Source organism: Scatophagus argus, chromosome 7 (assembly GCF_020382885.2).
Source record: "Scatophagus argus isolate fScaArg1 chromosome 7, fScaArg1.pri, whole genome shotgun sequence".
NCBI lineage: Eukaryota > Metazoa > Chordata > Actinopteri > Scatophagidae > Scatophagus > Scatophagus argus.
In genome coordinates, this window is record NC_058499.1 from 9,154,332 (window position 1) to 9,181,216 (window position 26,885).

At 40.4% G+C, this 26,885-nt stretch overlaps 2 protein-coding genes across 4 annotated transcripts; one reads left to right on the forward strand and one right to left on the reverse strand.

Moving 5' to 3' along the window:
* The first annotated feature begins 459 nt into the window (after positions 1-459).
* On the forward strand, positions 460-9,368 carry LOC124061305 (golgin subfamily A member 6-like protein 22). 3 transcript variants are annotated; one of them, XM_046392971.1, is made up of 23 exons: positions 460-1,103; positions 1,185-1,249; positions 1,340-1,532; positions 1,711-1,808; positions 1,945-2,029; positions 2,107-2,232; positions 2,363-2,488; positions 2,579-2,683; positions 2,779-2,946; positions 3,038-3,255; positions 3,331-3,595; positions 3,940-4,042; positions 4,266-4,311; positions 4,414-4,483; positions 4,620-4,696; positions 4,778-4,862; positions 5,004-5,079; positions 5,165-5,247; positions 5,327-5,425; positions 6,580-6,702; positions 6,797-6,949; positions 7,796-7,853; positions 8,161-9,368. In XM_046392971.1, the coding sequence occupies exons 1-23, from the start codon at positions 1,017-1,019 to the stop codon at positions 8,385-8,387; spliced, it is 2,736 nt and encodes a 911-aa protein (XP_046248927.1). In that variant the 5' UTR covers positions 460-1,016; the 3' UTR covers positions 8,388-9,368. The 3 variants fall into 3 exon arrangements, with proteins under 3 accessions (XP_046248927.1, XP_046248925.1, XP_046248926.1); XM_046392969.1 differs by having other exon boundaries at positions 461-1,103; positions 3,937-4,042; positions 8,161-9,367; XM_046392970.1 differs by having other exon boundaries at positions 462-1,103; positions 3,937-4,042; positions 4,623-4,696; positions 8,161-9,366.
* Positions 9,369-14,900: 5,532 nt separating this feature from the next.
* On the reverse strand, positions 14,901-25,848 carry LOC124061916 (AT-rich interactive domain-containing protein 3A-like). Its single transcript, XM_046394259.1, has 9 exons — positions 25,576-25,848; positions 24,312-24,926; positions 19,433-19,513; positions 19,248-19,320; positions 18,125-18,308; positions 17,797-18,035; positions 17,052-17,336; positions 16,877-16,966; positions 14,901-16,135 (listed from the first exon to the last, which is right to left on the reverse strand). The coding sequence occupies exons 1-9, from the start codon at positions 25,600-25,602 to the stop codon at positions 15,996-15,998; spliced, it is 1,734 nt and encodes a 577-aa protein (XP_046250215.1). The 5' UTR covers positions 25,603-25,848; the 3' UTR covers positions 14,901-15,995.
* Positions 25,849-26,885: the final 1,037 nt, after the last annotated feature.

The following is a 26,885-nucleotide window of genomic DNA, read 5'->3' on the forward strand; positions in this document are numbered from 1 at the left end:
AACAAGAATGAGCGAAATCTAACATAATGCGATTTCTGGTAGTTGCCAAAAGTTTTTTGTATGTTTTTGTTTTGCTTTATTTTAATCGCTATATCACTTAAGACAATTTGTGCATCAGTTGGGATGTGCGATATTTTTGAAAGATAGAGCTGAAAAATGTCTGACATATGCAATGAAATAACTCTGGATTTAGTCTGTGGCATGCAGTATTTCACATTAAGCTGCAAGGCATTAACATTCCTATATATAGCCATGATGCCATCTGACAGTTCATCACAGACTTGTGATGATCCCTCAAAATCACTAGTCTAACAACATAGTTTTAGCATTTTTTCTGCCTTTGTGCTTAAAGGCAAATATAATCAATCATGAAACACTGACTGTCATAAATAATTAATCAGAGGTAAGATATGCGTATGACTGGGAGACCTTAACACCTTCTGTTAACAGCCAGTCAGCAGACTGTGTGAGATCCCAGAGGTATTAATACATGACACACCCACATCACCGCGTCCTGTGTACATAGGTTACCACGGATACTCGGTACAAGGACTACTGAACAGCTTGCAATCAAAGCATGGTTTACAGGCCGATCAAGAGAGCATTGCCAGTGGACAGGAGAGGGTTTTTGTATCAAGGTACCGTAAGACCAAGTGCTATTTTGTGCAGACTTCAACAACATATGTCCTACTTCTTTTCTTTTTTAATCATATTTTTCTACATCTGATCAGACATACTTGTTTGAATATATGGAAAAGGGTGTTGTTCACAGATTTATAATGAGACTAAATGATTTTCACAAACACACTGCAGTCATGCAGTGTTAAAATTAGTTGTTGATCATCAAGCAAGCAGTGGAAATCAAGACACACGATCTAAAAATAGTCACATACCTCAGGCTGCCACCTTTGTGTGAAAATCTATCCCTGTCACTTGGGCATTTGTGGAGAGATGAGGACTGTAGCATTTCCCATACAAAGAGAAGTCAAAGCTTGGGTCTAGGAAGACACTCCAAGATGTATAGACCCTCATGCAGAAGTCCAAGTCCATTTTCTCTTACAGACCTTGACATGTGGGACACCCAGTCTCGCTTCACAGCCCAGGTAAGGCCTTTTTGTGGTAGAACAAGGTAGATTTAAGTGTAGTTGTTTAAAAAAATCTGTCTGTCCCATTTTCTGCCCTAGACCTCAGCATGGTGCGGTATGGCAACTGTCTCTGGGTCAGGGTTTCTGTCCAAAGTTAGCACAAGGTGAGAGGAAGATTTATACAGCTTGCAAGTCACAGATACAAACTAATGATTTTCGATGGTAATAAATTCTTGTTAACACGTGAATTCCAGTGCGTCTGGGAGCAGCAGTAGCTATAGACAGAATGATGCAAGTCTAAGGAAATGGCAGTCATTGTCTCACCTGGTGCCTGAGGGTCCGACACGAGCCTTTTCTCCATCTCCAGGAGCTCAGTTGAGGGATTCCAGAGGTGCAAGTAGCTTTGGACAAGCAGAAACGGGACAATGGCTTGACATAAAACATAAGGCAAGTAAAAAAAAAAAAAGTACATTTAAATGTCCATAAAAACTAAAATATTTGCATTTTTTTCCCTTCTTGCCACTGGTTGTTTTGGTGACTGTGGCGGCTGTTGTTTTCTTCAGGTAGGTGTTTGGTATGTGCTTCAGTTGCACAAAACATCCTATTATCTTGATGTGTTTCACAGCAACTGTCAGAAGTGACGAGTGCTCTTGAGCAGGAGAGGGAGCCAGATGAATTACACCAGTTTGGAAAGAGAAGGCAGCTTGGAGAGATTCATGAGAAGTGAGTGCAGTAGAAGGAAATGGAATGAAAAGGTTGAAAGATTTTAGAAAAGACTCAAGTTTCCCATATGAAATTCATTCACAAGAGTCCTACAGCTGGAGAAGAACCTGTTGCAAATGAGGTCTGCTTTCGACAGAGGAAGCAGTAATCAGCCAGCGGAAAGAACTCCTGGCTCGCTTGGTACAACATTACAGATGAGTCAAGAAGACTTCAACAGACAGGTGTGTGTAAGCTTCATGTATTATCAAAATAGTAATGTATCTCTGTTTGCCAAACTTTGTACATGGCTTTAATATAGGAGAGGCAGAAGGCTGACAAAGAGCTGTGCAAGCTGAGAGAGGCTCTGAGAGATGCTGAGGCAAGAGCAAAGACACAAGAAGAAGAACAAAAGCAGGTCCTCCAGAAACTGCAGACTTCCACAGAGGTCAGTTTATATATGTGTATATATATATATATATATATTATAAAGTTACTCTGTAGTTGTCTGCTTGCTGTTTTCTTTTCCTTCCATATTTACGCCTTTAATTTGTGTGTATTGTGTTCTTTGTATCCAGACACAGAGGGTGCTGCTGAATCAAATAGAAGAGATGAACCAGAGGTTTTGGCACTTAAAACAGAACCACTCTGAAGTGCAAGAACAGCTGAGTGAGGCTAACAACAGGATCAGTCAAGCATGCCTGGTCTGACTTTGATTCAATATCAACTCGTCCTAGAATACAACATTTTATACGTACAATTAAACCTTGAAAATCATCTTTATTTCTTCTCAGGAAAAGGCCATCTTGTCGACTCAAGTGCTAAAGCTGGAGGATGATATAAAACAACTAAAGGCTAAACTTATGAGGCCTTTGTCTGACAAAGGTCGCCTCATCCAGGTGCCATGTATAATGGTTCACTATGATGTCTGAAGCAGCCAAGATCTAAATATTATATTTTAGAATTATGATGTTTGTACATGTGTCTTGCATAGGAGAAAGTAGGTCTGCACCAGAAGGCCCAGGTTCTTGATGTGCAGATGAAGGAGGACCATCAAGGTTCAGAGGAGCGTGGAGTCATTCAGACTGAGACTAAGTCACACAACAACAAAGAGGATCAGGAAACTGTTCTGACAAAGAAACAATCAAAGGCTCTTAGAGAGGTTGAAATCTTCAAATGGGCATTTTTTTTGTTAGGTATAATTTTTCCCTGAAATCTCTCCTTAAATGATCACCGTTGTGTCTTTATGTTAGGCAAATGAAAAGCTGATATGTGAACTTGAAATGATTAAGCAGAATCTGAACACGTCACAGTCTCAGCTCCAGGAGATAACAGCACAGAAGGCCAAACAGATCACAGACCTAGAGGCAGAATGTTCTCAGCTGATCACAGAAAAAGAGGAACTGCTTAAAACGAATGAAGGTCAACATGAGGAGCTGACAGAGATGAAAGAAAAATGCAGCCAACTCAGGTGAAATAGTTATCAAAACACTATTCTTCAGTATTTGCAGAAAAATGGTTTACCCACAAACCTACTTCGTTCCAGGCAATGTGTGGAAGTTTTGGAAATTGAAAAACTGAACCTCCAGGATCGGTACCTGCAATTGGAGGAGGAGGTCCTTGAGAAGGACGAGAAGCTACAGCTGCAGGAGGAAGAGTATCAGAAACACGATGTAGTGAAAGTCCAGAGTGCAGAGGAACTGAGAGCCGTGGCCAGTCACTGGACTGAGAAATGGCAAAAGGTGGCCTTGAGACTGCAGTCCACACAGGCAGAGCTAGAAGAACTCAAAAAGAACAACTCCAGAACTGAAGTAAGACCCTTTACCAAAAAATAACTTCATACCACACATTTCAAAATTAAAAATCTAGAGAGAAATCTAAAGAAGGTCTGAAATGCAAGGGAGTGAATATTGTAAATCGTCAATACCACAAATTAATTACTGTATAAAACACACACATCCTGTTTTGACAACACATAACTTCCTACCCAGAGAAGAAACCGAGAAGCTGCTGCAGCACAAACCTTACACAGAGACCAGTGCCTGACCAGCAAACATCAGTGAGAGCTTGAGCGTTCATCATTGGGCCACTGAGATGATTTAATTGTTAAATATGTAGCAAGGTTATTTAACTGTATACTTTTTTTTATCAGAAGGAATATCACTCAGTGCTAAAGACTGAGCTTGAAGCATGCAAACAAGAGCTGGAGCTGGAAAGGAGCAGGACTCAGCAGCTGCTTCAAGGATACAAACATAAAGGTAAAGGCAAAGGTGTACTGTAACTAAGTATCTTTACTGAAGTACTGTGCATTAGTGCAGTTTTGAAGTATTTGTACTTCACTTGAGTATTTCCATTTTGTGCTACTGAATACTTTTACCCTACTGCAATTTGGAAGCCAATATTCAGATCTCCACAGAATAGATGTTATTTTATTATTTAAACACAAGGGGGCGTAAAACTGCTGTGACCTTGTATTTTCAGGTGGCGAAGCCTCAGTGCACACTCAGGACACAGAGACAGTGACAGAGTGAGTGGATTTTGAGATTTTCATTTTCAAAATGCACCATCCACAAATCAAAATGCAATTCTGTGATCTACGTCTTTATTGTGTACTCTATCTGTTTATCAGCTTATCACAATCCTCTTTGTTATGGGAGCCACCATCAGACTCGCACAGCAGTCAAAACAAACCACCTCAGGTGACAAGATGCTCCTCCTTCACTGAGCAGTGAAGATGCATTTACATATGTTAGACAATGGTGTATTTTTATGCAAACGTGACTTTACAGTAAATATTTTGCGTAAAGAAAACTGACAGCCGCTCTTCATGTTTAGCAGGTGTGTGTACAGAGCAATGAGGTTCAAGAACTGAAGCAAAGACTGGTTGAAAGAGAGAGGGAGCTGAGAGAAAAGTAAGCTATGCTGTGAAAGACTGATGAATTGTTTTAAAGACTTTGAAGTGAGTAAAAGGTTTTTTGTCCCTGCTATGTTAGGGAAGAAGCATTGGAGAATCTTGAAAGGCTGAGAGAGATGGAAAGAAATGAGGCTCAACTCAAGATTTTTGCTATGGAGCTCAAGGTGCAGTCGCTGCGCTCATGCAGTTTCGAACACATAGACCTGTGTTTACCAGCATCTGTGTTGACAAATGAGGAATTAACCAACACACATCTCTTCTTTCCATATAATCTCTTGTTTCTCATGAACACTCACGAAAAAAAGGCCTCTGAAACCTGTCAAGATGATGGAGGCCAAGCAAATGGCACAACCACTGACTCACTCAGGGCCCAGCTGGAAGGTGCTTTTGACACAGCTACAGAGGATAGTGTGTTGATTTTCCTCAGTGGTTTAGCTCTAAAACCTCGTCCTCCATCTATTTTCAGAAAGCCTGAGGAGGGCGAAGCAGCTACAGCAGGAGAAAACACTAGCAGTCCAGAGACTTCAGAGGTTGAGGCAGCTTTACTCGGTAAAATTCATAAACAGCATCTCTGTCCCCCTGTGGTGATGGTAATGCATATGATAATTAACAGTCTCTGTGTCTGCAGGTTAAAGATGAGAGACTGTCTGTGGAGGGCAGGAAGGGTAAAACTGTCTGTCCAGTTAATCTCGACACAGAGCAGCAGAGGAGGATGGTCACTGAGCAGGTATATTCTGTACAATGCAACTGAAAATCATCTAGCAGTGTGTCTCTAGTAATGAAAATCTAGGACTTTAGGCCCACTTCTTTTGTTAAGACTGAACTATCTGAATGGCCTTTAGATGTACTGGATGAAATTTCATACGGTCATTGTTTGTTTCCACATTTCAGGTCAGAATTTTACTTTGTCCAGTATATTGAACTCCCATGAGCCTCAGCTGTAATTTGTGTTTAGTAATAATAAGCAGTCATGGAAGGTTACTGTACTCAGTTACTATACAATTGTCAGGTACTCACACATTTATTATATATGCTATTTCTGCTACATTATTGTTCTTCTAGTACAGTACGTTACTACTCACTTTACAGATTCAGATTAATAATGCAGGATAAAAACAACATATTATTTTGGTTCAAAGCTAACCAGCAGTGAATAAAAAAGTTAAAGTAAATGATGCCTTTACCATATCAATAATTATAATTTAACATTAAGCATTCTTAAAATTGTCCTTTCTGTACAATGTCTGTAGTTTCACATTTGGTACATTCACTATATTTTGATGCTTATGCTTTTACATAAATAAAATTTGGAATTCGGAAATACTTGCAACAGAGTATTTCTACACTGTGATATCGCCAATATTATTTAAGTAAAATATCTATTTTTATTCCACCACTGCTGGACTTTAGCATGCTAAACTAAGAGGATGACAAAGGTAAACATTGCTAAACGTCCTTGTGTTAATATGGCCATTATGTGCATGTTAATAGGCTTTGGGTTAATGCTAAATGCTAATGTCAGGTTGACTGTAGCCACAGCCCTTCTACAGACAGCCTGTCCACTTCCTATTCATGTCATTGTACCGAAATTGTCTGCCATTCACAGAGAAGGCACTTGAGGGGTAGCCCTCAATGGACATGAGTGAATGGAGCTAAATGATAGGTAAATAATTATTTAGACCTACTTCGAGACAAAAGTTTTTCAAATATAGTATTGATTATACATCAGGACTGAAATGAAAAAAGCACCCTCTAAGAAACTGGAAGTTTTGAGAATGGGAGTTCTCTGTCTATAAGAAACTCTCTGCTATAGCTTGGCAAAGTGCTCTTTTTTTTACAAGCCCCAAGAAGCAAATATCCTGTATCTTATCAAATTTGTAGTTAAAGAGTCTGTTCAAAGAGCAAGAAAGAAAATTGGTGGGAAAGATTGATGAAAGATCAGCAGCAGCTCAGGCTGGATCCTCCTCGCTACAAGACTCGGCTCCTGCATCTACAGCTGTGAGGGTAAGAAGCCTCAGTAAATCAAAACTGAAACACTGGTAGTGATTAAATGGATTCCACTAACAGGAATATGTCATGTTTTAAAATTTTCATTCAGAGTGCAGTGGACAGGAGGAGCTGGCAGCGAGGCTCAGGTTTGATGCCAGTATTTGAAGAGGATGAGGAGGCCAATGACTGGCCAGGAGTGAAGGAAAGAAAGCCAGCAGAGGAGGCTCACACTGGGGAAAAGGTCGACAACCAAAACCAACAGGTGGCATAGGCTTAAATTACACTCAGCATGCAGTGTATGTATAATTGTGGCCATTTTGTCCATATGTCTGTCTAGTGCCACAGCTCAATGACTATAACATCAACTTTAAACCTCCAGTCATCTGTTTGCCTGTTTGCAAGGCAGAATGTTTCCAATATGATGTATTAGCATCTGCAACAGATGCAAAATAATACCATTAATGGCATAAATCGCAGCATACAGATTATGACATAAAATTAACAGAACTTCTGTCACCTTTATTCATTACATGTACACACACATATGCGCAAACAGCAGTAAACCCAACCTCTGCTTTAATCTAAGGGGAGGGGTGTCAGCCTGGCTGCATAACCTCTTAAACTGTATGTGAAACGTAGTTCAACTCTAATCTCACATATGACTCTCTCTGCTCTGTAAATAATCGGATTTGAGGCTGAGGAGTGAACCACCCAGCTGGAACATATCTGACTTTGACCATAAAAAGATAGGAATGAGCTACAACATGTCGGTGTCTTATACTGAAGGCCAGGGGTTTTATGGCAACAGAGAAAAAGTCAGCAGCATCCAGGCTATCTGATAAAGTCTGTCTCACAGTCATTAAAAAGTCTTAGTGTTATTACATTCAGCCTTTAATTTTGAAATTACAGTAAAACATCATAAGAACAGGAAGTTATTTTCCTTTTTGGTTGCTATTGAAAAAAACAGATATGACACAACTTAATATTTTAAAATGTGCAAAAATTTTCTGTACAAAGCGTTAATTCAAAAACCTGTAGCTCTCAAAGATGAAATTGATGATGAGATGAAAAGATAAGATTTAAAACATTCTTTCCTCTGATGTCTCAGATGTCAACTACCGGTGCAGAAAGCAGTCTGAAGGCAAAAAGTGAGACTCAGCTGCAAGGTGAGGCCGTGGATGTGTTGGTGTAAAACTCAGTGGTGTAGATGTGTGATGTGTTTGGAACCCATGGGAACACCATGGGATTCATATGGGACATATCCACAAGCGCATAATTAAATCAAATAATGTAAAAATATGGTGCACATTGTTTAATGAAATAACAACCCACTTTTCTGTCACTGTTGGTGGATCAGTCAATTAGCTTTACATTCTTCTTTCATTCACCTATCGTCTTCTGCATGTGTAAAAATAGCAAATTCAACATTTTGAAACCTTTATTGAATGATTATTTCACCGTTTTCTGATTTAGCCACACTCAGCTCCCAGCGACCAATCCAGGGCTTTCCCCCCACAGCAGATAAATCAGTCAAGTCTCCTGATGTTGAAGAGCCAAACTCATCTCACTGTTCAGATGTGATTGACCTGCAGCAGAAGAGGACCCCCTCCCCCTATCCTGATGGAATATTCCAGGCTGAGCTTGTAGATATCTGTAGCCCAGATGAAGATGAAGATGAAGATGAGATAGAGGACAAGTGAGGTATTTTGTTTAGACTTCTGTATTGAGCAAAACTGTCTTGCTGTCCCACCCCCACTTGTGCCTTATAGCTCACATGAAATGTCAGGACTAACTCACTAAAACAATTTAGAATTTAGACAAGATTCTGCTATGGTGATGAATGGTGGAAACTTTTCAGCTTAAATGATTGCAAATTTTTGTACATCAGTCTAACAGAAAATCACTTTGTGGTGATTGGTAAAATACAACAGCGACCATTTGAACTGCTATACCTCAAACAATAGTGTTAATAAAAATCACCAAACTCCCTCTGGCATAAAGTGTGTTTTATTTATATGACATGACACCGTTCCTCACATCATGCTTACCTGCAGAAGATCCCACAGCCAAAAGGATATTTCAAACCTATCTAAAAAGAACTGTGAAATTACAGGTGTACATTAGAGTAGATAATGTGCATGTGTGTGATACATACATTAAATTTTTTTAGTCAAAGGGACTGAATACTAGAATAACTCTTGAGTATTTCTAGATAAATACTACATTGCTCAGTTATCTTAGGAGAAAAAGGCTGAACTCTTATAACAGACAATTGATGTTCTCCAGTCTATTTCCAGGTAATGTTTTGCTATTACATCATGCTGTTATAGACCAACAAACTCTGAACTTACATTGTGTGGTTCCAAAAGTCATTTTGCGCACCTACAGTACTTTCTCATAGCATAATGATACGTTGAAATAAGGCCAGTGTAAAGATGTTTCTGCTGAGTGCCCATCCCGAACATCAACTGTCCGCACTCTCATATCAAAGGCTTATTGTGGATGTCCACAGAGCTCATACAGTTTGCCAGGTCCACTTCAACAGAGCTCTACAGAGGCTCCGGTTGTACAATGTGCCAGCGTGTCTGCTCCACCTGCAGATTGCACAAGTCCCTCCAGTGAGCACGTCCAGCATCTGCAGCCTCAGTACCAATTCGAACTCGACCAAGAACTTTACCTTCTGAAAGGATCTGATTCTGTCACATAAGAAAAGAGCGGGAATATGGAATTCACAGGGTGGTAGCAATGCAAATAATTCTGTGAGCTCCCGAAGCTTGTTTTTTTTAGGGGGGGGGGTTACCTGCATGATTATGAACTCGAGCATGAGGTGCAGCTGACTGAGGTCTCCTGGAGGCAGGTCAAACAGGAAAGAGGAGTTCCACACAGTACAGGAGCCACCTTTAGTTTCTCTGCTGCTGATCACGACTCCCTCATGATGGAGGTTGATCACCACCCGGTATTCTGTACAAAGGTACAAAAATGTTATGAAAAAAAAAGCAAAAAAACAATCTATCGTAGAATGAACATTTAACATGAAACATGAAAAGTAAGATTATAAAGAGCTGACATATCACAAAGCCAAAAAGTTAGTTTTAGGTGTTAAATTTAGATTTGTGTGTGTGTGTGTGTGTGTGTGTGTGTGTGTGTGTGTGTGTGTTAGTAGCACCAACCCTACAGGTGACAAACATATATTTCCTAATCCAGCACATTTACAGGAAATATTCAAAAGTCAAATCATGCCAACAATAAAAAACATTTTTTTACCATCCTCACACCACTCCTGCCCCTGTAAATAGAGTATAATGTATGGGTAAGTAAAACAAAAGCTAGAAAGTATCAAATAAAGTTTCCTTGTCTGTAATGCAGTTTGATCCGCAATTTCAGTGAACAAATACTTTCACAATCTGATGTGAAACAAAAAGAGATTACCCAAGTCAGACTTATGTGACATACTGTAGATGAAATAGATATCATAAACTGTAATGGCTCTGAATACAGGATGTGCTTGTGTGCAATAAAAAAATAATAATGCCTAGACAGACTAATGCAAACAAGATCTGATGTGTCAGATCAGAGATCCAGAGGAGATTGGAACATTTTCCTGAGGATTGTGACTAGTGAAGGATTAAACCACAATGTCATTAAAAAAGGGATGATCTCCTGCTGCATTCAGGTCCTGTAAGACATCATTTAATCTCCTAAACATTAAAAGCAAACATAGGGAATTACTTTACCTCTGCCCCTGTAAGCCAAAAGTTAGTTGTGCCCACGCATGGTTACATAATGCATCAATGCATGATGTCCTTATGGGATCTCTAAACAATGGTTTTACCTGCTGCTGCCACCGTGTGAACGAGGTTGTCTAGGTTATCTGCTCTGAGGACCGTGGCTTTGATGCAGTGGGCCAGAGTCTGATACTGAAGCGAAATGAAGATCTGTGGAGGACAGCTAAGCCCCTTACACATCCCTGCATCATGTGAGATCAGACCCTGCTGTCAAAGGGCAAAAGTTCAAAGAGTAGGAAAAAGAAATCTCAATCAGCAAGAAATGCAGCATGAGGCTTTTACTTTGTAGTATTCAGAAACAAACTGTACTGACCACAGAGATCACATGTCCATATGCAACTTGGCTAATCAAAAATCTAACAACAACATGATATAAAACATAATGCAGATTTTTTTTAGTCAGTCCCCCCCACCTAGTTAGTTAGGTTACTACCTAGACCCACAGGAGCCCCAAATCCACCAGGCTCACTACATGTCATTATGTTATACCTAGAGTTTGAATATAGAGCTTGAATGTTGGATTCTTGACAACAGTCTGTTGTCCTAAAAGCCCTCAAAAGAAGCTTCCTGACAAGTTAATCTGATCATACCTCTATTTACCAAACCAGAGTCAATAAATGCCCGCAGATGTTACTTCAATACCTTTTTTAGCTTCCACCTGTTTTGGTTAAGCTCTTTTGTGAAGTGAAATGGATGTTCTGCTCTCCAGTCTCTTCCTCCACACTCGGCCTCCAGTTCACCCAGTGCGGTGCCTCTCAGGCTGGGAGGTTCTCGTGCGTATACGCCTATTCTCAGTACACATCTTTGGAGCTCCTTCACAGAGCTCACATTCAAAAGCAGCACCAGACTGTGGGTCTCAGGACTCGGGCTCTGGGTGGAAGCCTGGATGGGACAGGGGTAGAGAGGTGGCAAGCTGCCCAGCACATACAAGTCCTCCAGTCTGTGGGGAGGCCCAGAGAGGCTGAGGACTGTGACTACCAAGGTTTGCTGCTCTGGAGAGAAGGCCATAGTGAAATGGAGGCATGGTTTTGGTGATATTGGCTGTTGGCAGCTGGCACTGGAGCCATAGCTCAGCAGAGCCAGCGGGATTGGTTCTTCAGGCATGAAAGGACGCACAGCGCTGGGGCTGGTGAGCCTGCTGTGTTCATTATAAGATAAACTGCTCCCAGACACTGTGCAGCGCCTCTGCAGAGCCTTACATGTTTTGGATAACAGTCCCAGCTTGGGAAATGCAGGCAGAGAAGTATGACTGGGATCTATGGGTTTATAAAGGGGTGATGTTAGTGGTGGTGTGCTGAGGCGACGCAGGGAAAAATAAGACTTTGGCTGCTCCCTCTGCTCAGAGGCAGCTGTAGCTCGATTAGAGAATGACAGAGAGGTACATTCACCCTCAGAAGGGGTAGGGCTGGTGAAAGTGGAGGGGTACTCCAGTGCATCTCCATCCAGCTCCTCATATTGCTGCGTGGAAGCTGTCGTCACCACGGAGGGAGGCGGGGTCTGGGAAAAAGTCACAGGTTCAGTAGGAGCTGGTGCTGACGTCACAGGATCTTTGTCTTTCATTGGACAAATCTGACTGTTCCTCCAGCACAGAATACATCCCAGCACCAAACACAGACAAAAGACTATCAGGCCAACCAAAAGGAGAATTTGGAGGTGAACTGTAGACATAAGAAAGAATAATAAGATCAATCAGATGGCAGCAGATTAGAAATTGTTGTAATTCACACTCATGCATCCCCTAGATTACTGAACACACACACAAAATAATTGTACAACATTTGCCTGAAAGCACAGACCCTATGTTTCACATTAAAGTATTTATATTTACTAGTCCTCATTTTTCAAGTCAATATTCACACGCCTGTATGTATACTGGAAAAATGTCTGTCACAGAAATGTTCCATCCTGATGTGATTCCTGTGGAAGACATGTGGGACAAAATCTTAAGTCCTTGGTCTGGGCCAGAATGCATTATGAAATGAAGTTTCAGCAGTCTGAGTTAGTCATGACAAGATATTACCTTCCAAAATCACACCCTTTTAGTGCAGACTACCCTCATTTTTTCTCAGAGCATCTTTGTCAAGCTATAGAGGAAGGATAGTAGCAAATGAACTCAGCGACTTTGGAAGATATTCACTTGATGAAGTCTAGCCGATGGTGCCTCATATTAGCTTTGACTTGATCCATTTTAGCACAGAACAAGGACCATGACATGTCTCTTCTCGCCAATATTTTAGGAATCATGAAATCAGTATGATCAGATGTGCGTGTGATTACAGTGACCAGTAACTCTTTAGAGACTAAACAAAACATGAACCTATTCTTTGAGCCCATACCTTCTAGTTGTTTGGTGAAAAGGACCTGCACCAGGAGCCAAAAGAAGAGTATGACCATGATGCCCTCAATCATCCCCTTACAGCAGAAGAGCAGCACAGACTGCCACAGAGGCTGACCCGGGTACTCCTCATCATGGTAAGGCATGGTGCCAGTGGTGTGCCGAAGGTTTGTCAGACCCTATTTCAACACATTCCCGGCCCAGAAGTTCCAGTAAAGAAGATCATTTGCTTACTTACAAAAACACATTCTTACTTTCAGTCCTGGAGATATGTCCCCTCATATGTCTGCTCCAGAGGATCAATCAAAGCCACAAAAACATCTGTATCCCATCAAAGCATCTTGGCTACTCAGAATCACAAGTTTCAGATGTGACACAATGAGTAAGAAAACGTTCACGCTACACGATGTCTACAGATTTCATGAAGAGGATTTCTCGCACATGATGGCCCTCTTTCCAGAAGGTGTAGTCAAGCTGCAGGTGTGCTTCTAATTTCAAACCTGAGAAATCATCCTGTTGTCCTGACTTGCTACACACAGTATATTCCAGTCTGCATCCCAGGACAGTGATCCCTTCATCTGCAGAGTGACTTGGTCAGTATTATTTCTCCCTGACAGGCGGGGGCCGTGGGCGGAGATATCTATCCCATAATACCTCTCAGTTGTGCCTGTAGTGTCTTTCTTCTATGTCACTCCAGATGCCATTCCAGCAGTGTCACTATAGAATAACCCAGCAGTAAATCCTGCAACCCATCCCCCGCCCCCATCGCATGACCCATGAGCTTTCATCTCCATTAGTATAAACTCTGCTGCAGGTCTGCTGCAAATTCAGGAATTAACTGTCAGTATAGACTGTTTCTGTACTCCCATTTTCATACACACACTGCGTAGATTTTAACTAGAGTAAGATAACATCTTGTGAATTACATGTTATGAACACCAGTGTGCAAAGTTGGGTTATCACAAATGTAAAGTGACAATAAAATCCTGGTCAGGAAATGTTCAAACAGTTCTTAATTGTTCATGGTGACAGATGTTCACAAATTATAACAAAAATGACAAACTGATGATCATGTGGAGTTATTGATATATGTGCATGTTTTACTGCCCCTGAACTTTAAATGATGTGTCTTGTTTAGAGAAGGAAATACTACCCCCATCTGGCCACTCATTTATGTATTCTTTTTGGTAAATACTTTCAAATGTATTCAGCCCCTTAACTTGAGTGGAAGTCATACCTTCTTTATCCACGCAGGGTCACGGGGGAGGCTGGAGCCTATCCCAGCTGACTGCGGGCGAGAGGCGGGGTACACCCTGGACTGGTCAATCAGTAACCAGTCAATCGCAGGGCTGACACACAAAGACAGATAATCTCACACACACGCTCACCCCTAGGGGCAAACTCAGAGCCCAGACCAGGACTCGAGCCTGAAACCCTCTTGCTGCAAGGCAACAGTGCTTACCTCTGCACCACCTTGCCACCTGAAAGGGTGGGTATTATTAGCTAAATGCACTTCAAACTTCAAAAGTAAAAGTATTTATAATGTTGCACTATTAGGTAAGGATGTGTAAACATTACTTTAAAATGGCAGTTAGACAAGATGGAAGTAATTAATCTATACCAGTGCATCACATTTATGAACAGATTGTGTGTAAAGTCAAATCTTTACTGGTGCAGAATCTATTGGCTTTGTAAAATTGTGGTGTGGTAAAAGTATTAAGAAGAATAAAACGGAAATACTCGTATAAAGTACAAGAAATGAGTAAATGTACTCAAGTTACATTCTAGCACCAGTACTTTCATTTGTAACCTTCATTCTTTAGCCTGGGATCAGTACGTGTAATCTCAACTCAGTCTGTGATGAAGATTATGAAATGCAACTGAATGCTCAAAAATAATTTATAAAGGGAACTGCCTTTCAGATTGTTTTGTCACACATGGTATAAAATGTCCACATACTTACTTAGTGGGTATTTGTTCAAGCTGCAAGACAAATACAAAAAGACTCCACAACAAAGTTATGTGCAGGCCACAGGCAATATTAGCATTAGAATTTTTGAGGAATATTTGTGTTAAAAAAACAAAAAAAACCCTACAGTTTTTCTACTGTTTTATTCCTCATGGTCACATGTCCAAGAAACAGAGTAATCAAAGACAGAGTTTTATGTCAACTTCACAGTAGCTTTTGTTTGTTTGATTGTCCTCATACAGAAGATTTCAGCAGATGGCTAAATCAACACATGCTGCATTAGATATTGCATATTTCTCTAGAAGAGTGAGGTAGAACTGTTTCAGTGTTCGCTTGTCACAAGCACGAGGTCATTAATGATACATTCTCTGAGTTTATACAAATACAACACAGCGAGATAGAGTATAACAGTGATGGGTCCAGAGGACATTCCTGAGTCCAGGAGAAACTCCAGACTTTCCAACAAGGGGAAGTCAGTTGAGGTAAATTTCTATTACTTCCGTCCTACATAAACCTTGTTTCTTATTTTTTGCCTTCAATTCACAGCTGACATGAAACAAATGTTTTGATATTTTTCGAGGCTGAGCCAAGTGATTAAATAAAAAATAAAGGAACACATAAATGCAAAACATAAAAAAATGCGACCAGCAACCAATTTCTTTTAAATACCATTTCATTCCACATTATGGTGGAAAACAATAGCGTAAATAATCCCTGAAAGCTGCATTGAAAAGTATTAACCATAAGTTTCAGAAAACAGTTCAGTATGGAGCTATGACATTGAGCTAAGGCTTTCTGGTCTTCATCAGCAGCAGCACACTGTTATACTCTGGAAAAAGGCAGCTACAAACTATTTGATAATTAGTTTCACATATAAAAGCTTAGCATTGGCTCTCATTGTGTACTTTCTGCTCTAAAGACACTTTTGAATAAACCTTGTGAAGCCCTTTGAAGATGAATCCCACTACATTTACACTGCTTCTAACAGGCACTAAGGTAAACTGCAATTTGAATCTAAATTGTGGTCATTCTGGAAGCCTTTGAGGTCAAATATCAAAGTCCTCTCGTCAAGATAGATAGAACAAAGCTATGTGGGCAAAAATGGAACTTCTGCATACATTACAGCTGATTTTTCCTGGAATTCACACAGTTCTCGTCTGACAAGAGAGTTATATTGTGTAATAATTTTGCTGAGGACAGATTTAAAAGCCATTCAGCCTTAATTTGGTCCCTTTGAGGAGGTGGACGATGAAGAGGTGGGACTGTGTGAGGAGGAGAGGGAACTGAAACCGCTTGTTCCTGCCATTGTGGCAGTCTGTGGCGTCACAGGAGCCGCTGACTTCTGGGCAAATAGTGTTCCTGCAATGCAGAGATCAGAGAAAAGATTACAATTAAAATCAACAGGCATTGAAAACACGTACTATATGATTAACTTTAGAAGATCAAGATCAACTTCACTGGAGAATTTAATGTCATGTATGTTATGTAGTGTTCTCAATACAGAAACAGATACAAAAAAAACCCAGAAGTATTAAAGTGACAGCTTTACATTTTGGAAAGGATACTTGTTAGATTGGCAAGTTAGATTTGAAGATCACTACATATACAGTTAGAGGCAGCAGGCTAACTTAGCTTAGCACAGACAGAGGGAAACAGCAGCCTGGCTCTGTCCAAAAGATAACAAACCCTCCTTACACTAATTTAACACTTATTACCTTGTTTGTTTAATCTGTAAAAGTCAAAGGGAAATCACTGGTCACAGCCAACAAACAGTCTGACACATAATCCCTTGGAAAACCACAAACTGTTGTTGTTACACATAAAACAAACAGGATTTAACGCGTTAATTGCTGACTTTAATTACAGATTTTTAACCTTCTGTGCAGTGCAGTCTCACGTAACACATGTGGGAAAAAAACTAAGAAGATCAAGTCAAATAAATATAAATACATAGCATCATTTAAAACTAAACACTTGACAAAATCCAAAATAAATTTGAATGAAAATACTTTTTCAAAACTGTGACTTTTCTTCTTTTGTGATTTCAAAGTAAAACGCAGAAAGTCAAAAACCATGTTCCTTTAAAACTTCATTACTCACCTGAGTAAACGGTGCCATTGATCTCCACAGATACACTGATACTTGCTGCTCCAGTAGTGGAAATACTCAGGGACAAATCCTGTTTGCTTTCTGTTGAGAAAAAGAAAACACTCAAACGAATAAATTTTCCTAAAATAAATTGATGATACAGCCTGTGTCATTAAATGCAACCCACCATGTCCATTGTTAAGTTTGAGGCTGGGGTTGAAGGGGTTGAAATGAGAGGCAATGGCCAAGAGGTTTTGCTGGAGGGCCTGCTGCATGAGACGCTGCTGCTCCTCCGCCAGATGCATCATTTTCTTGTCTGGCCCATCAGCTGCAGCTCCTCCTCCTCGCTCCAGCCTCTCTCTCAGATGTTCCAGTGTGGCAGCTTGTGCCAGCTGCTGCTGCTGCTGCTGCTGCTGCCCCAGTGCCAGAGCCATGGGCAGCCGACTGGGTAATACAGGGGTTGACATCTCATCTGATTAGAAACCCAAAAAATTTAAAGTGAAAATACATTTTAAACTGCTGTGAAATCAGAACAAAAATAATAATGATAAATTAGATAAAATTTCTCTTTAGATAAAATACTATCAGTTTAAAATTATGTCTGGAAAAATCCTGTCATTGTGACCTGCATTACTGCTGAAAAAGGAAATTATCCATTGTCAAATGGCTAAATGTTTAGGAAGATGTAAGCCATTAGTGGTCACAAGTATCCTAAAATCCCTTGCAAGGGCCACAGTTGCATTTTAGCAACTTAATATTTACAACTCAAAATAATAAGGAAAGTGTTTACATAGTAAAAATCTTACAATTGTCAAAATGTAATCAAGTAGGAGTCTTCTGATCAGCTGCGGTAAAACAATATGGAATCCATGATGGATCATACTGATCAGATATTAAAATATGAAGAACACACAGCACACACAGTGTCATACCCGTCTTTTTCTTTAGATTTGGGCTAGCGGATGTGCTCAGGCCGTTGTGTCCGGTCGGTGTGGATGCAGAGAGGACAGCATGCGGAGTGGAGCTCGGGGAGGGGGAGTAACGGTACAAGCTGTTGGTGTAGCTGGGACGTCGACCTTCTCTGCGATTACTGTCGATGGCAGCCTGCAGCTCACCCGGAGAACTCAGGCCCTTCTTCTCACATTCAAACGGGTACAGATACTTCATATACCTATGAAGGAGCAGTTCATGAGTCACTTTTTCAAGCACATTTTATGCCTTTTTTGAGCTTTTTCGGTTACAAATGAGAGAGACACTTACTGGGTGCGGAGAGTGAAGGCTGCGCTAGTGATGGATGTGGGGAGGTTGAGACCTTTGGTGATCTCCCTCCAGATCTTCTTGTTAATGACCTCCACCAGGCCTCCCTTCTCTGTTACCAGCTTATAAAGCCTGTACAAGTCCAGAACCTGCTTCGCCATAATGGGAATGCGGTTGACAGGAGTTCCTGAATGAATGAGTGGATGAACAAAATGAAACAAAACCATTTTGTTTAAATTCTGCTCCTGAAAAGTTAGCATAAAACAAGAGTGGTCTTGTAAAAACACTACCAAAGGACATGTACAAGGAGGATGAGAACTAATTCTGACTTATCTACCTGGGGGCCTTAGGTTAATGTCATAATAAGGCTTAGCTTTGCAGGTAGACTTTTCTAATGAACCTTATTTTGGATGGTGGGGGTGGGGATAATTCCACAACAGCAGCTTTGTTGCTGTAATTGATTTGAGCACTGGGGGGGAGGGGTGATTTCAGAGCCAGGAGTTCCTGTCAATCACATGATTGACAACTAATCCTTTCCGATTCTGGTTTGTAGTAAAGTCCATTAATGGAGTCTAAGGGGCAGTTGTAAGAACAAGATTAATCTGTGCTCAGGATGAACAAAGATCATGGACAACAGTGCACATGCACATGCACTGTCGTCCATGATCTTTGTCAACTATTTCTGTTTGACTGGGAAGTACATTTCTATTGTGGATTGTCCCTTATGTTGAAAGTTTCCATTTTTTTAGCCAATTCAATAAAAATTACACAAGCGGTAACGAGATAATGCAGTTAAGCAAAATTATTTTAATTCAATACAAAAACAAAAATAGTGAGTCTTTTTTTTTTATCTGCTCATCCAAAAATGAGTCAGTCCTCAGCTTTGAACAGCAGCTCTTGACTGTGGGTTTTAAACCAGTTAAAGTGTGTTGTCACTCGCAGCTGAAATGCCATTCCTTCATTAACAAATAAGCATTTTAAAACTCTACCAGTCCAACAGAAGAGCCTCAAGAGCAGCACTACTTTGTTTATTTTATGCCCAAAAGAATTCACAAAGACTTGTGTTGATAAAATAATAAATGAACGTTCAATCTTCAAACCAGGAGGCTTCAACTCTGAATCTTACCTCGTTTCTGCATAAAGACAAAGAGCTCATCAAGAAACTCCTTCCTGTGTGGGTCATTATCTAGTTCATAAAGCTGTATTTTTTGGGGAAAAAAAATCACATTAACAACAAGTATGTCAACTGTTCATGCAATTATTTCAGAAATGTTCTTGTTTAGGCTTCATGCATCCACCAAATCCACTGACCTTGGCAAAGTCCCTGGATGGTTCTCCTCTTACTTTTCCTCCATCATTCATTGTATCCTCAGCCCAGGCGGCACCTCCTCTCTGTAAATACACCCACATAAAGAGACATCAGTGAGCGGTTTGCAATGCAGATTGTCCTCTTTGCCTGCTTTATATTATGCACTGAATGAAGAGAGTACAGCAACTGGCAGAGTAGAAGCAGAAACTAGGGAGTGATGTACATGTGGTACTGTACTATGGATGGTGTTATACTGACCACAAGACATGCAATATGTGGTCATAAATTATTAAAATCAACCTAACACAGGAATGTTGTATCCTTGGTGAGATATAATTTCTATTTAAAGCTTCTCTTTGTCACTTTTCCTCAGGGTCTTTGCTTCCCGCCTCCTGCGTCCAAAGCTGCTTTATCCACAGCACTGCAAATGTTAACTGCAGGGCAGTCAGACAGTAAACACCTGGTCGCCGTAAGCCTCCGGCTGTATAAATTAATGTACATTTTTCAGAGAAAGTGTCGTCTAAAGCTGTGCCCAATAAAAATGGAGCTCAGCGAAAGGCCCCGTGCTCATTAGGTAGTTAAATATGACATGTTATTCCTCCATCACCTCCCCCTGGACATGACCGTTAAAGGTTAAAAATGTGAGCGCAGGGCAGCGTGTGTGCAACTGTGTGGAAAAGCCTGCTGAGAGGTTATTGTCCTGCTAATGTGCACAGAGAGCTGCATGACGATGCCTGTCTTAAGAATGGCCCGGCATTACAATTACATGAAGTAGATTATTCCGCCTATCTTTACTCAAAACTGACATTACAATTCATTTATCTTTCAGATTGTTGTTGATTTAGTTGCACCTCATGACATGTCACGCTGTTTTCTTCGTGGATATCCATTAACGGTTTGCTCGGTGAAGGCTTATGAACGGCATTGTTCACATGCCGTTCAGGTCATGTTCCTCTTGTGAACATGTTTTATATCAAAACAAGCTTGTGTATTTTTGACAACAAAACGTGTTTTTGTATTTGATAGGATCAAATGCTTACTGTAAGCGCGTGGCTTATCAAAATAATGGTCTGTTTTAGGTTTTCCTCGTCTTCCCTCATAACAATTTTACTTGACACTTGCTATTAAATGTGTCATTTTGAACTTTAAACACATTAACAAGTTCACTAAGTGCTGGTCATCACAACCGGATCCAACTTGGCATAACATTTCACCCTTTGAGCTATAAAATACACGAGAACCAAGAAGCTGCCAGTCCAAGTGTAACTCTCCTTATGTTTACAGTAAAAACACTAATGCTGTGAACGCAGACACACAAGCAGCTGCATGATACTGTAAGGTCTCCGCTGTCAGATGTACCCTACAGCCCAGTCAGAGTTCATTCTAACTGACTTTAAACTGGATGTTAACAATAATATATGCATTAGAGCAGCTACAGTTTCAGAAATCTTTTAATCTGTCAGTGTTTCCATTTGTTTGCATGTGTACTACCAACTCTTGTCGTGGCAGAAGCCGGAAAGCTTATCAAACATTTACAAACAATTACTTTTATTTCACTATTTTAGCCATTACTTTTAGCTAGCTTTATTTATTTCAACCTTTTAAAACTATTTCTTTAAACTAGGTCGAGGCCAATTAATCCAACCTTTACCTTCAGCCTTATCACCTTACAACTATCCATGACCTTTAGCTAAATCAATCCATTGGGCCACTTTTAGTCAGCTATTTCAACTATTACTTTCTACTAACTGTTTTAACTTCGCTGCTGGCTTGCAAACCTTCACACAATCTTAATTACATGGGTGATACAGATGAGTCAATGACAGTATAATTAAGTGAAATTGTAACTTTAAGAACAAAAAACAAAAAACAAAAAAAAAAGCAGTGTGAGGGCTCACTGTTGGCATGTATTTCTTTTAACCAATCACAACAGTCACATTACATAATGCCCACAGTCAACATCTGGTGAGTCAGACTGTATATGTAACCCTGATTAAAGTTATGTTGGCGTACCTCTGGTTTGAAATCACTGCTGAAACAGAGCAACTTTTCCTGAGAAATATTTTCTGTTCCTCTGTTCACAGCTGTTAAACTGTGTTAAGAGTGTATGTATCCATTTTACACACAGAACTGTGCCCCTGTGGTGGCAGAGCTGTTGACACATCTAATGGCTTCACAGCTTAGAATTTCTAATAAAGGACTTCTGCTCCCCCACCAGAAGGCTTATTGATGTGGAGCTGGATAAACATCCCCAGTCTTTTCACCATCAAATGGAAATAAAACCCTTCCCCCCTTCCTGATGAGCAAGTGAGACCTACTGTGGATCTATTAACAAAGAGCTTTCAGTTAATTGCTCTCACAGTTTTCACATATGCAGCCCTGGGGATGCTGATAGTATTCAGCATGTAGGACAGGAGAAGGTTTCTTTCACCGGTTAGTTTTCATTAGGCTTAGATTTAGAATATTTTATACATTTAAATTACAAAATTATTGGGTATTGGGTATTATACGCAAAGTAGAGAGACAAGAAAAGCAGACAAGATCCATATAATAATAATAATGTCCTACAAAAAAAATAAAAACTTACACTTCACATGAAATGTCCCATTAAGATAATACTTTACACCAACAGAATCAACTTCTTTTAATAAGCTTCATTAAAATCATTCAGCGGAACAGTGGAAAAAGTATCCCTCTCCAAATTTCAATGAAACTGCAGGGGGGCACCAATTTTTTTAATCAAAATCAAATTATTGGACCGTTAGTCACCCGAACAAGTCAAGATCATTTATCTGGCCCCGTGCTGAGCTGTGAGCTGAGATGGAGAGCGAACAGGGGCTCTTTATCCCCACACATGCTGCATTTAAGGGCGTACAGTAGCAGACAGCACACAAGGAGCGAACAATGGCTGTCCGGCCATGACGAGGATTGTACAGCAGTGTCCACGATGTTTGTTTAAAGAAATGAATAAAAGAAAAAGAGAGATAGAGATTAGACAGAAGAGATTTTAGAGTCAGAAGAGGGCAACAAGAGTAAATAATTAGAGCCACTTCAACCAGTCTCCAGTTAACTCGCACAAGACCGCACTTCAAAATGTGTGGAACAAAGTTAGGCTCCGTTGTTTTGCTTTGAAATAAACTTGACTGTTAATGAAACAAAGTGGTACATATCTACATTTTAGCAAAGTGGAAAATCATCCTTAGCTGTGTGTCTTGTCCTGAGGTGCATAGCTGTAGTTTGCTAAGCTCAATAACGTTTCCCTACAAGCCAGACAGAAGTGAAAACTAGAAGTGACTTTTAGCTTAACATAGAGGCAAACGGGATGAAATTAAATTCAAATTAATTTCCTCCTCCTACTTGTAAGTTATTTAAACAGCGACCAAGGTTAGTCTGACCACATACGAAGATGCTGACAAACGTTGACACAAATGGGTCACAGCAAAACGTCTCGGACACGGCTGTTCAAATTGGTGCTTTGAGCAGTAGAAAACCATTTCACAGACACAGTAAAGTTCTTTAAACAAGCCTCTCGCAACTTATTGTCTGTCAGAAGAAACAGAGAAATATTCTCCGACTGTTGTGTGCTGGTCTGAGAGAAGGAAATGCTTTCTCACTGCTGTTGCTTTATAATGTATTGATTAGTTGCAGCTGAATTAGGCTGCCATTTACCGTTGCCAAGCGACAGCTAAATTATGCAAAGCTATCCACTGAGCAACATCTAGTCAGCACTACGTTTTTAAGCCTGTCAAGATATTAAAAGGGCCTAATGAACACGTGACTTTCTGAAGAGTCATGGATGTTAAATTTATAAAGCAAACTGGTAATGTGTCTCCCTGTACGTATCTTTTACCAAAATGCAGGCAACAAAGGGATAAGAGAAAAAAGCTAAAGAACATAACAAACAAGAAGTGTGTAGCACATATGAAAACAAATATTCTATAGTACTACTGCAAGCAAACTTTGTGGACAGTTACTTGCTAGTATGCTGTAAGGATTTGACTCTGTGGTAGCTCTTCCTACAGGCCCCATTAATTCTAATGTATTGTAGCCTTGCGGAAGTGGGGCCATTTCAAGGAAAACATACACACAGAAGAACCAATCAGATTGGTCTCCATAACGAAGAAAAAAAATCCACGTGGGCAACCTCTGTTTCCTATATGTACTCCAATATATCTGTTGGAAAAAACTTACAAATACACACTTTGAAAAGCATTTCAATATTAGATTTTTTCACATTTTTGATGGGATTGCAAAATAGGAGAAAGGTCCAGCCCTTACTCAACTCTTACTTTCACCATTGATGCCAGCCTTGTTCATAAATACATGTTTGAGGCCATTTCATTTATCCCCTGCTCTCATTTTAGCTCCATCTCTGTCAGGCCCGGACGGCCACTTTAAACAGTTGGTACTGGACCACAGCCAAGACCGTTTAGCTCAGCTGGTGGCCACAATGCATTTTCCAAAGTGTCAGGCATGAGGTGAAGTAGGAAGAGGATCTTTGGCCTGGCCAGTAATTAAACACTATCAAGTTTGGGCATCTTGCCAAAATGGAAGATTCTTCTTTCATCGACGTGAGACAGCAGGAGGCCGAGCAGCCAACAGCGAGCCTCACTCAGCAGGAGCGAGTCAACAATTAATAAAGCAAGTCAGGACACGCACCAGTTAAAAATGAGAGGTGTAGATGTTAATTTCCTCTCTGTAAAGACAAACCGAGTCTTTGGCTATTTAAATAGAGCTGTAAGCACTATAACATATCTAAGAGAGGATAGAAATAGCAATGGGATTTGATGAGGGGTGTTCAGAAAATCCATTATTAAAAATGGTAAACCACCGTGAAAAGAGAGCTATCGGCTTGATTAGGTCCAATCGAGGATGACTTACTTGTTTAAATGACTCATCATAGCCCCAGTCAGCAAAGCCGTTGGGTGATGTGAAGGCTGGTTGGCCTGCAGGAGACTGCAGCTCCTTCTCCTCATGCTCCTCATGTTTTGTTGCTGAAGGTGGAGTTTCAGACATTTGCTTCACAGCAGACAGCTGAGACGTGGAATAAGGAGGAAAGGGGAAGCCCGTAACCTGCTGGAGTCGAGGCTTCTTCGCCTGCTGATGAGACCCATTGTCTTCCTCGTCCTCCTCCTCATCGTCCTCCGCCTCCTCATCTTCCTCCACCTCGTTGTTCTCTTCAGGCTCCACCATTTCTTCTTCCTCCTCATCCGAGCCTTCATCTTCCTCCTCTGGATCTATTCTGCTGAGATGGCCGTTCAAAGCCTGCTGAGCTGCTTGATAAGTCTGTCCATCTGCTTTGGCAAATAACGCAGAGTCCAGTCTGGATCCCGAGGTTCTGGCTGCAGCAGCGTGTTGAGCATACAAGAGCTGGGCTTGAAGGAAATGTTTCTCCTGCAGATTCATCTCCAGTTTGGCCTCTTGTTGTCTCTGCAGCTGCTCCATCAACGCCTCCAGCTTCACTCCAGCGGGACTGACCTGCTCGGATAAATTTGACTGTGAACGAAAAAACACAAATCACTACCTTCAAAGTTATAATTAATGGCAACTGCATTCAACAGTTTTTTAGAAAAGGCTAAACTAGGCAAATTAAACTTTCACCAAACTGTTATTTATATACTAGGACTGTATGAATAAAGTTAACCTATTTGCCTTTGGATTCAGACAAATACCCAAGTTAAAGTGGAAGGTTCTCCAAGGGGGGCTGCTTTCTGAGGTCTCTCCACGTTATTGTTGGATTAAAGAGAAACAAAGCTTGATGGCTTGAGACAATCATTAACAGAGGACAGGCTGACATTAATTCATTTGAGAATAAATTAGCAGCAGGGTACAAGTTTTTCTCTCCAAGCTTTTTCTGTATCTTCTCTTTGCTAAAAGTCACTTAAATGTAACCTAACACAACTTTCTTTCAGATTTCTTCGCTTTCACAATCAGCTTCATTTCTGGTTGCAGTTAAATGCGAATATAACGCCTGCATGAATAATTAAAAAAAAAACTCACATTAGATAATCAACAACTAAAACTAAAACTCCATCTGAAACGTGGGAATGTTCCTTAAAATGTCCAGCGTTGCAAGAATCGTCATTTACTTTGTTACTGTAACAAACACGGGTGGGAGCTTTACCAATCAGTCGTCGACACTCACCATTTGCGCCTTTGAATAATCCATCATCGCCAACAGGTCTTATCTAGTTTTTCCTTCCTTGCTCCGGCAGAAATAAATCGCGTCGCATGACCAGTTTTGTATACTTTTTATTTCTTTTTTTTAAAAAACAGAAAAGGTTCTTCTGATCAAATGTGTTTGTAGTGCGGAGGCCGGGGCTATCGGAGCTGGAGGAGGGGTAGTAATGCTCTTCGCTGTGCCTCCCTGGTCACTGCGCATGGAAACTCAAACATCTTTGATTGTCTGGCTGAGTGGCCCACACCCCCTAACTTGGTTGAATGAAAGACCCGCCCCGTGCGTAAAGCTCGTAAAGTGGGTTTTCTTTCCTGCATCTCTGTGGAGCAACCCACCCATTTTTTGCAAGCAGATCCCACCCACTGTGTCCCACACATTTAAGGAAATTACGACCTCTACTAAAAAAATAAAACAAAACCTATTTTAGCCTGGGGCCGCTTCATTCACATTGTAAATGGGTCTGACCTCTATAAGCCCAAAGGAGAGTGTTTTCTTATTTACTGATGTTTCTCTCCACAGGGTGAAAGTAACACTGTTACAAGCGAAAGTCTTGCAATCCATTTGTTACTTAAGCTAAATTGCAAACATTGAACAGCATTGAAACAAAATATACTTAAAGTACCAAAAGTAAAAGTAGTCCACCCTTTATGCAGAATAGCTTGGTAGTTTAACTACTTTGTGATTTTCACCCCGGGAATCAAATGTTTTACCTTAATCTGTAACAAAATATCATAATGTTGATTATATTTTGTATTATTAAACTATGCCTGTAAACTGACCAGTAGCTAAAGCTGTCAAATGAATGTAGAGGAGTAAAAAGGTTTGCTTCTGAATTGTTGTGAAGTAAAGGTATAAAGTAGCAGAAAAGTACAGTAAAATACTGTACTTAAATGTAAGTACAGTGTCCCTCAGAAAAGTACAGTAAAATACTGTACTAAGTCACATCCCACCACTACTTATATGTCACAGCAGAAATACACATGGACATTCATTCTAGTTAGAAAGTCAGTGTTCTTCTGTTTTCCCTGGAGGGGTATGAAGTAAATCTAACAGATGTATAAAAGTGACCAAAGAAAACGTTTCAGCGACAGGCAGAGGTCATCTTTAATTCCTACAGTCATGGTGACATTACCAAATTGATGTATGTGTTGTAGTCTCACTCAGTGCTAATGAGTTTCTTGGAGCCCAACATAAGTAACAGAGCTCTTTTGACTTTAGTTCAGGTTACAAAACCAGTTTTAACTGCAATTGGGCTCCTCGATGGACGTGTTAGGTGC